This window comes from Chinchilla lanigera, unplaced genomic scaffold, assembly GCF_000276665.1.
Source record: "Chinchilla lanigera isolate Chin_1 unplaced genomic scaffold, ChiLan1.0 scaffold00069, whole genome shotgun sequence".
NCBI lineage: Eukaryota > Metazoa > Chordata > Mammalia > Rodentia > Chinchillidae > Chinchilla > Chinchilla lanigera.
The window spans coordinates 4,375,996-4,386,518 of record NW_004955470.1 but is presented as its reverse complement, the minus strand read 5'-3'; the positions used below and the strand labels follow the sequence as shown (position 1 = coordinate 4,386,518).

Sequence of the window (10,523 nt, the reverse complement as noted above, 5' to 3'; positions counted from 1 at the left end):
CCCGGCCCGCCCTGGCCCCTGGGCACCTCGTGCGGGTCGCGGACCGCAGCTGCCCCCGCACCCGGAGCCCTGCACGGGCGTTCGGCCTTGCTGTGCGGCCCGCCCCGAGCTGAGGGTTTAGATGCAGAAGGCAGACGACCGCCCCGCCCGCCGGCCTGCGGCCAAAACTCAAGACAGGGCACGCCGGAAACAAAGAGAGGCCGCAATCATCGCAATCATCAGGACTCCGAGAAGGAGTGGTGCTAAGAGAAGGAAGAGGTCCCTCGAGCTAGCACGGTCGCCTCCCCTCAAAAAGACGCCTCTGAGCCAGGATGAGGATGAGGATGAGGAAGAGGCCGAATCTCCTACAGCGCAGGGAGGGCAAAGGCCCGGGGGCAGGGAGGACCTTGTGCTTCCTTCCCTGAAGGCCGATGGACACGCAGACAACACTGCCAGGCAGGTCATTTGCATTGTGCAGCGTAGACCTTCTGGGAAGATGGTGATGCCCTGTATCTTAACAGGGATCGGACCACACAGGGGCCTGTATGAATCAGAACTCAGAGAGCACACTAAGGCCTGTCATCTCACTGTACGCGTTGCCCCCCAGCTAAAAGAGCCCTACAGTGTGGAGCCCTGGTTAACGACCAGCATGGAGAATGTCTAGGTGTGATAGGTACTGGTGACTGTCCTTTACTCTGAAGATTATCCCGAAGAATAACGTCAGTGGGTAGGCAGGTAGGTACACGGACACGGTTCATTCTTGTTATTCATAGTTCTATTTTTTAAAAAATCACTGCAAATGATGAATTAGCAAATGCTAAACCTCTGCTCCTAGAAGGAAAACAGATTTAAGTTCCGTGAGAATCTGGTCATAGTTTCATCAATTAATGAATGGATAACCTTATTTTTTGTGTTTCTATTTCAACACTTTTTTTCTGAGACAGGGTTTTGCTGTGCTGTCTCATGCTGCCCTCAGACTCACAATCCTCCTGCCTCAGCCTCTCAAGCAGCAGGGATTACAGGCAGATGCCTGCCACACCCGGCTCAAGGCACCTTATTTAGTATACACGGTGTCTGCTCCTTCCAGCATGGAGGGTCGCCACACAGCACTTCTTCAAGCTGCTCAGAGCCGCTTTAGACCGTGAAATCACTAACAAAAATCACAAATTTGGGAAAGAAAAAAAAAAAAGGCAGCAAGTGACTGTGAAAAGGCACTGATTTACAGTGTGAGAGGTGACAGGGCTGGGAGCATCCGCGGGGACCCACGCATCGGTGACCCTCATGATGTCACACTCTGTGTCTGCAAATGACAGAAAGCCCCGTCTCCGGCTGGGGTTACGCGTCCGTTCCAGCAGACAGGGGTCTGTGGGGACTAAGGATGAACAGCGCGTGATAAACGAAACAACATGGGCTGCAGCGCCCCAGAGCCACAGCGCGAGGAGGCACGCTTCATTCTTCCGTTGTCAGCATTTTTTTTTTTTTATTGACGTCTTTACAGTTTATTAATCCGCTCGTGAAAAAAGTCGCAGTCACCGCAGATAGGCACTGCAGAATCTTTACTCCTTCCGCTTTTGGCCAGCACCAGCGTTAGCCTTTGCAGTACCCCTGACTTTTTTCATTCTGTCCTTGCGTTCCTTCTGCTGCTTTCTTGGTGGTGGCGCTGGGGATCGAACCCAGGGCCTTGTGCATGCAAGGCGAGCACTCTACCACTGAGCCACATCCCCAGTGCCATACAGTTTTTTAGATAATGTTGAAAAATATCTGCCCCTAGAGGCGATGGGCTGTGTCTCAGTGGGCCAGCCAGAGTCCTGGTACCCTGATGGAGACCACTGTGAAGCAGCCCTGAGCAGGACTTAAATTAACCAATTGGCTTTTTATGTTTACTTGTGAATCTGTCCAAAGCCTAGGCTGTTTGTCTGGGAGTGGGCAACAGACTCATAGTAAGTGAACCTCTGTGAGTCACTCATTCCTACTAAAACCTGTAACATCGGATGAATTCTCCAAGGATAAGACATGATCACAGCCGAGGACACCTGGATCCAACCTCAACTCGATAAAGACTGTAACCTCAGGCATCTCACTCCTGGGTTGATTAACTGAATACCTTACTTGGAGAAGTCCTTGAGTAATTCTGCCCTTCTTGTGTACTCCCCTCCCTTCTTCTGATAACCAAATAAATACGGGCCACCCAGAAAAGATCTTGGCCCAAAAAGATTCTCAAATTCTGTGAGAGGGCTTTGACCCTCCTGGAGCCCTGAAATTGTTCCATTTGCCTCTTTTTATTTAGCCTTTGCCATACACTTGTGCAGGAGATTGCAGACCTGATCAGCTGCAATAACTAAGGGATATTATTAACCTGCTAGTACCTGTCTTAATTATGCAAATGGGGAGAGGGGATAGGAAGCATTTGTGGGTTGAGGACCACTGCTTCCTCCTGCCTGGGTGCTGAGGACAAGCTGAGATGGCACTGGGGGGAAGGGCTGGGGAGGGCCAGGCTGGAGGGGGATCCAGGATGTGCCAACAGTGACGAGCAAGCAAGTGCTCCAGGGGACCACAAGGGGCTGCCTTCATGTCCCCATCTAGAGAAGAGTGTCTTAAAAGAATCATTTTTAGCAGGGTGCGGTGGTGAACACTTATAGTCTCAGCACTCAGGAACCTGAGGCAGGAGGATCACCAGGAGTTCATGGCCAGCCTGGACTACATAGCAAGACCCTGTCTCAAAAACAATAGAGTCCATGGCACAAGGATGTTTAAAATGAGTCACAAGGGCTCCTAGGTGTCCACCCTAGAGAAATGACAAATGTGCAGAGATCCACATGGAGCACAGAAAGCATTTCCACTCATGACTGCTGTAATTGGGAACAGGATAAATATTTTTCAGCAGATGAGGTGAGCGGTAGTACCCACCTAGGACAGCAATAAAACCAGTGGAATGAGGGTGCCCATGGCCCAACACACTCTGCTGCATAAGAAGCCGGACTCTGGGCCCCATTCAAAGCCCAGGGAAGGGAGGATACATCAGTGGTCTCCAGGTGGGCGGGCATGCACCGGCTACAAGGGGCATGAGAGGACTGGGCCTGGCCTACATCTTGTTTTTTGAAACAGGGTCTTGCTAATCCGAGCTGACCTTGAACTTGCTGTGTAGCCCAAGCTGGTGTCAAACTGGCCATCCTCCTGCCTCAGCATCCCAAGTGCTGGGGTTACAGGCATGCGAGACCATGTCCACCTAATCCACATCTTGGTGGTTTCTCGGCTGTATGCATTTGTTGAGTCTTAGGATTTTTCACTAAGATAGTATATAAATATTACTGCATGGAAATTACACCATTTTTAACTAAGGGGTGGGGAGCTGGGGCAGACACACCTCGCACCCATGAAAAAATGATTACTGAACTAGGACGAGTTACGGAGGATCATCTACACTCCGCCCCCACTGCCGTGACTCCAGCCCCAGAACTCACTGCGGTCTACACTGCACCCCCAGCTGTTCCCTGGAACTTAAATCAGCATCTCCTGGACGCCAGCTCCCCAAGTGAGGGGACAGAGTGACCGTCTGCTCCTGGTTCAGCCTCAGAGCTCTCTGGTCCTGAGCAGTCGGCCCAGCACCTCCTCCCGCTGATTCTGCCTGCCCCATCTCTGTCCTCTCCCCCTAGCCCTGTCCCTCCTGGGGTCATCCTGTCTGTAGCTACCCAGGCTCCACACCCAGCTCCCCACCAGCCGAGATCTCTCCCCTGAGGTCGGTTGTGCTGGCATCGCCTCCTTTGATCTCCACCACCTGTTTCTATTAATACAACCCGAGATCCAGATCTAACTCTCGAGGCACCTGTGGTTGGCTGAACCCCACATTCAGTTTCCACTTGAGCTCAGCTCTTGGGCCTGCAAGCCGCTCAGGGCAATTCTGCCCCAAGGGCACCCACACTCAAGAAGCTCCTGTAGCTCCCTCCTGCCTTCGTCGTCAGCCCCAACTCCTCAGCCCACCCCCGAAGCTGGCTGTTGTCTGCTGCCTTCCAGTTCTGTCCACTCTCCTGTCCGTGCAGCGCCCTCTGTGTGGCGCCCCCCCCATCAGCCCTTCCCGCCACTGGCAGCACGGGGTGTGGGACCAGGTGGGAGCAGGCATGTCCCAGGACCTGGGATGGGCAGGCGGGTGGCCCTGGCCTCTGGGAAAGGAAGCTGTGGCGGGAAGCTGCCTGTGACACGGTTTGAAGCTCCACCCCTCGGTGGTCGCAGGTGCAACCTGGGTAGCAGGAAGCGGGTCGGGCAGAAGAGGCAGAGGCTGAGCCGGGCCACGGGGCCCAGCATGAGGCCACCCTGACATCCCAGGCCCTCCCCCCTTTCCCAGCTCACAGCCCATCGGGCTGGCCGGCCTGCCTCGGTCTTCCTGGACCACCCTCATTAGCACAACTGGGGAACGATGGCAGGGAGGCTCTCAAGGACGGGGTAGCAGACGGGGCCGGTGGGCAGTGTCGCATGTGACCAGCATCAAGCGTGCGTCCTGAGTGGCAGCCTGCACATGTGTGGCCTGCTGCCCTGAGCCCTGGCTGGGCTTTACCCGAGGGGACAGCAGGGCTTGTGCCGAGCCATGTGACCCGGTCCTCCCTGGCCAGCCCCGCATCCTCTAGAAGTCACAGCTTCGAGGTCCTCCCTCCCTCAGAGCCACAGCCCTGGACGGCCACAGGGACAGCGGAGCCAGGGAGGGCGAGCCGGGACCCTCGAGTGTCCTCTCTGGAGACCTGAATGGTGTCTGTCCCAGGGACACACAACTCCCTGCCCAGGACACGAGGCCCCATGCGTGTCCCCAGTATGGGGACAGAGGCCACCACACTGGGCACCTACAAGGTGTGCAGCGTGTGGGCAGAGACGCCTCTGAGCATGCGCAGACCCCAGCCCCTCCTTCCTGGCCACAAATAGGTCCCTCGGTGTCCCCTCCACATGGAAGGTGCCCAGCTGGCCAGGCACTTCCTGTGGGCTCCTAGGGGCCCTGCTCCCCTGTGTCACAGCCCTCACAGCCGCAGGTGATCATCCTGTTGACTCCTGTCCCTGACCACACCGGGTTTCCCAAGACGGAGCCCAGGGGCACTCACTTCCCATGGGGCCTGCTTCCTCTCAATAAATGTCCACCACCTGGAGCCGGGTGTGGGTGGTACGTGCCTATAATCCCAGCACTCTGGGAGGCTGAGGCAGGAGAGTTCCAAGTTCAAACCCAGCCTGGGCAATTTAAGTGACTTAGTGAGACCCTGTCTCAAAATAAAACATAAAGAGGGCTGGAGAGGTGGAAGGTGTAAAAGCCCTGCACTCAGGCTTTTTTACTGGGAAAAGAAGGAGAGAAGAGGAAAGAGAGACCGAAACATCTGCCACTGGATGAGAGCCACAGTTTTGGGGCACAGGCCCTGTGAGTGTCCCCCCACCCCAGCCTCGGCACCTCTGGTCAGAGGGAACTGCATCCCCATTCCCCAGCCTGGCAGGTGCATGTCACACTCAGAACCACACTGCCCACAAGCGGCGGGGACTTGAGGTCCCTGTGGAGAGCAGAACCCGCAGCTCTGAGCTGGTCCCAGGGCGCCCAAGTCCCCACAGACCCCCCGCTGACCCAGGCATCACCACACTTTGAGCTGCCTTTGCCTGTCAAGGCCTAGAGAGCTGGGCTGCTGGGGGTCCAGGGCAGGTTCCCAAAGCCAGCAGATTCTGTGTGTTTGCTGATTGACTAAACAATATCCCTCCACCCCTGGCCCCAAGCACAACTATAGATATGTGCAGACAGTACAGAATGTCCCTGGGGTCTCAGCCCTCACCCCAGGGCTTTCGGGGAGAGCTCAGCATGGTACTCCAGATGTCTCCCCTCCCTGCACCCTCACAGGGACCCCATGAAGGGAGGATTGGTGATTCGAACACAGAGAGGTACAGGGACATGTTCAGGGTCACACAGCTGGTAAGCGGCTGAGGCAACTTGAATCCAGGGCCCCGACCCCCAAGCATGGATGTGAACACCATCCAGGCTGCCTGCCTGCACAGGGTCGCCCAGGGCTGCCCCGGTGGGCAAAGGGGAAAAGCCTGGATTTGGCGACCAGACCTTCCATTGTGGGCGTCCCTAACCCTAACTTCTTTCTTTGGTGGTTGTTCTTGCTTTGTTTTTTGGGGACAGGGTCTCGCTGCGTAGTCCAGACTGGCCTCAAGCTCACTATGTCGCCCAGGCTGGCCTTGAACTCACAGCGATCCTCCTGTCTCAGCCTCCTAAATGCTGGGATGACAGGCATGAGCCACCACGCCCTGTTCGACCCTCCTTTGTATGTGATGTGTATTAGGCCCCTACTGTATGCCCACTGCCATGCCCAAGTCACGAGTGACAAAACTTGTCGTGTGCAGCTCCGCTCCTTCCCACAGCATTTGATCTGCATTTCACAGAGGCCGCCTCCGAGAAGCCAGGCAAGCCGCCAGGACACAGAGCGGCTGAGCAGAACTCAGAGGCCCAGCGCCTTGTCCCTCAGATCCCCTCACCTCTGAGCTGGCCTGCCGGCGCCGGAGCCTACCCCAGGCACCTATCTGAGTCAACAGCATTTCGGGGTGTCAAGTTCACCAGCCCGGGGCTGGTGACCTTTGCGTTCTCTGGAGGTGTCTCTGCTTCCTGGCCCAAGGATGCAGCCCTGACAGTGGAGCCCCGCATCGCTGTTCCCCAGATGCCCCTGCTTTGGCCCCTGCAGGGCGAGCTGCTCTTCACAGTGGCCGGCCACAAGCCGACCCCGCTTCCTTCTCCAGGCAGACCCACCGTGTCGCAGGCCCGCAGCCCCCCAGTCCTCCCAGCAGCCTGCAGATTCCAGGTGGCACTGTCCCTCCCCCGGACACAGGCCACCCCACACACACACAGCAGCCAGCGCTTCTCTTCCGAGCCAACCTACCTGGGGACGTGCACACGGAAGTAGAGGAAAGCAGGCCACTGTGGGGTCTCTGGACCCCAACACCGACTCAGAGCTGGCTCTAGATGGACAACGGGGACCCACACGGTCAACTTGGCTTCCGGCAGCTGAGGCCCCAGCCTGGGAGCTGCACCGGCCCCACCCTCCTTGCACACACGGCGAGATGCAGCGGTTCACACCCGGGGGCACAGGGCCTCCCTCCACCAGGCACTCTAGAGTCCCCTGGGGTGGCCAGGGTGGCAGGGCAGGGCAGAAGGCCGAGGACCCCCAGCAGCTCTGCCGCCCGAAGGCCTGGTGTCTCGGGGCTCTCACCACAGCCTGGCGCGCAACTCTTCCTCGACGCGAAGACAGGAAAGAGCTGCGTTTGAAGTTTGCGTCAATGTCACAAAGTGCTGTGTTCAAGGAAAATTGCAGGCCCCGGGTTCCGGGGAGGGCAGGGGGCACTTCCGCAGCCACGTGGTGTGGCCCGGCATGCAGGGTAGGAGATGTAAAGGGCAGGCTGGCGGCAGGCAGGGCCTGGGGACTCAACGCAGGCGCCTGGGTGCTGGGTCGGGCAGGCAGGGGGTAGGGGTGGGGGGCCGGGCTGGCGCAAACAGGACTGCTGGGCTTTTCCCCCATGGCTCATAGGTCGGGGCCTACTCCTGGCGACACCCCAGGGGCTGACTTACTTATTCCACAGGAAGGAGGCAAGAGAAGCCTACCAAGCGAGGCCCTGCCCTAACGTTCAGAGCTCCGACTGTGTTCCACACGGGGACAGCAAAGGCAGGCTGTTCCTGCCCTCGGAGAGCTCCCGGGCGGGGCGGAGGTGGGGTGGAGGCCCCGTGGGGAGACCAGGGCTGGGACAGCACAAGTTGCGCACCTGTGCACCAAGAGTTGCTCCAGTTCTGCCCGGGATACCAGGGAACGGCTCCAGGAGGAGACAGCCGTACAGCCAAACACAGAGATGGGGCGCCCCCGCGTCCACACAATCCCCCCGGCCCCACCCGGCCCAGCTGCTCCCCAGCCTCTTCCCTTCCCTTCCCCCACCCGTGCCCACCGGGGTCCACAGCTCACGGCCTTGCCCCTTGGTGGGCACAAGGCTTTCCATGGTGCACAGCCTTGGCCCTCCACCACCTCCTTGCCTCCGGGACCCTGGGAACCTCTCTTCCCCAGATCCTGCCACGCAAGGGGGGGTCCCCAATCCATCCAACAGTCCCCCGCCGTCCCCCCAGGGTCTTCTTCCTTGGCGGCCTCCTCCTGGTCTGTCCTGGGATCCGGCTGCCCAGTCCCCCGTCTGTCCCCGTTTGGGGCACCCTCTCCAGACTCCAGGCTGGAGCTCTCTTTTCTACCTAGATTTCCCTGAGACTGCTGTTGCTAGAAGCCCCTCCCCCCGCAGTCATCGTGGAACTTGGGGTGCAGAACACGGCTCTGTGAGTGCGTGCTGCACGCTGCTCTCGCGGGGCGACGAGCCCGGTGGACTGAAAAGAGAAGTCACAGCGTCAGGATCACATAAACTACGGGAACAACAGTGGTAACACTTCTGCGCAAAGCACCGTGTTGTAAGCACTTTACAGTTAATCACCCACGTCGCCCACCTTCCAGAAGGGGGACACGGCCCGCCCATGGATGTCCCACGGCGTCCAGGCTCTGTGACTTCTGACCCCGCAGCCTCGGCCCCTTCCTGTCCCAAAGGCACATCCCTGAACTGGAAACTGGACGAAGCCATAGACCTAAGTGAGATGGGCTGCAGACAGGAGATGTGCCCGGGGGCCCCGAGCCTCACAGCAGAGGCGAGCAGATGGAAACCGGGCTGGGAAAGCTGCGGCGCACAGCAGCGCCCGTGGCTTTGGGTAAACACTCACCCCAGACATGCAAAGAGCTCGGAAGGAACTGATCACCGCCCCGGGCCTCAGGTCTCTGCCCACGCTCTGCCCCTGCCCGAGCTCTCTGCACTGCTGGCTTCTAGGGTTTCTGACCAACGTGGCTTCCTCCAGGAAACCTCACTGGGTGAGCATGGGCCTTGGAGCCAGGTCACCTGCAGGGAGCTCGCAGCCTACGGGAGCACCAGGCCACTGCTGGGGACACCTGGGTGGAGGCAGGGGTCTCTAGCCTGCCAGAGAGAGGTCACACCTCCGCTCAGGGGTCTCAGCCCAGGGCCCCTCCTGGTGAACTCCTACTCCTGTAACGCTCAACTGCATGTGGCCGGGTGGCCAGACAAAGCCCTTGTCGAGGACGGACCCTGGGTAAGTTACTCAGCCTGTCTGTACCTTCGTTTTCTCATTTGGGAAATGCAGATGGTAACAATGCCTATCTCGTGTTGTAAAGTTTGCAAAACAGGCCCCGGAAACAGATGCTGCTCCGTGAAGGCCTTCATCATCGTCGTCTCCTTCATTTGCATCATCTCCATCTCTGCATTTCTCCCACCTGCCGGTGACCACGCAGTCTCAGCAGTCCCTGCGCCCTCCAGAGGCGGCTCCTAGGTACTGCATGCTAACTAGCTCAACTCAGGTTGAAGGGGCCACCACTCCTCACCTCCAAATAAAAAATTAATTGAACCGCTGTAAGTCAGAAGAGAACGGATTGGTCCCCACAGCCATATACTGTGTCCTCCCCTGGGGGCTTCTCAAATGGCTGGCTCCTTCTAAACTATTCAAAAGCTGCCAGGGTCTCGCTATTTAGTTCAGGATGGGCTCAAACTCCTAGCAATCCTTCTGCCTCAGCCTCCCGAGTGCTGGGATTATAGATCTGCACCACCATGCCAAGCTCTGGGGCTCCCTTATATTCTAACACAAGCATTTAGTGTATACCAGATCCTGTCTAGGCACTATCTAGGCCGTGCTCACCTCTGATGAAATCCCACCCCTTGGGGAGCTGACATCCTGGTGGGAGACAGAGAGTTAAAATAAGCATTCCAAAGGGCATGGCAGGTCTTTGGAGGAAGGACCTAAGGAGGAGAACAAACCAGGAAATGGTAGGAGAGGTCTGCGGGTGTGGAGTTTAGAACAGTGGGGTCAAGGCAGCCGTCACCGAGACACGGGAGCACGGAGGCACAAGGAAAGGGCAGTCCAGGCAGAGGAGGCCTGGGCAGAGTAGGCCTGTGACGTCTGTCAGGTGGGGACGGTCTCGTTCCCGCCTCCGTCCCTAGCAGCTGTGGCGGCACCTGACACATCACAGTGTTCAATATATGTTGCGTGGATGGATAAAAATCATAGGCGTGAGCTTCAGGAAAAGCTTGTTTTAGCTCAGATGATGACCCCTGGAGCATTTCCTTCTCCACCCCTGGTGGCTGCTTTCTCAGGCAAGTTTTCTCCTTTTGCCCCAAAACAGCGCACAAGGGACTTCAAATCTCATGCAAGGAACAAGAATCTTTCCCAGCATTCCCAAAAAAGTCTTCAACAGAGCCCCTTGGCTAAGTAGGTCACATGTCCACCTCCCAACCAGTCCCTGAAGTTGGTGCCTGGGATGTGGGCATGGCTTAGAACCAGGTCCGGAAGTAAACCAGGTTTACTTCCTGGTTTACTGCAACCAGAAGGAAGGGAGAGGATGCTGGGTAGCTGAAGAACAAGTCTTGCCAGGCGTGGTGGCACACGCCTGTAATCCCAGCACTCGGGAGGCTGAGGCAGGAGGATCATTGCGAGTTCGGGGCCAGCCTGGGCT

General features: G+C 57.6%; 2 protein-coding genes across 2 annotated transcripts in view; one reads left to right on the top strand and one right to left on the bottom strand.

Moving 5' to 3' along the window:
- The window catches only part of Zap70 (zeta-chain (TCR) associated protein kinase 70kDa), a gene marked incomplete in the record, with an annotated part of 18,592 nt that extends 11,333 nt beyond the window's left edge, over nucleotides 1-7,259 (bottom strand). The window contains 1 exon segment of the mRNA XM_013522842.1: nucleotides 6,870-7,259.
- Nucleotides 7,260-7,351: 92 nt separating this feature from the next.
- Nucleotides 7,352-8,401, top strand: LOC102027167. Its single transcript, XM_005400697.2, has 2 exons — nucleotides 7,352-7,365; nucleotides 7,567-8,401. The coding sequence occupies exons 1-2, from the start codon at nucleotides 7,359-7,361 to the stop codon at nucleotides 8,217-8,219; spliced, it is 660 nt and encodes a 219-aa protein (XP_005400754.1). The 5' UTR covers nucleotides 7,352-7,358; the 3' UTR covers nucleotides 8,220-8,401.
- Nucleotides 8,402-10,523: the final 2,122 nt, after the last annotated feature.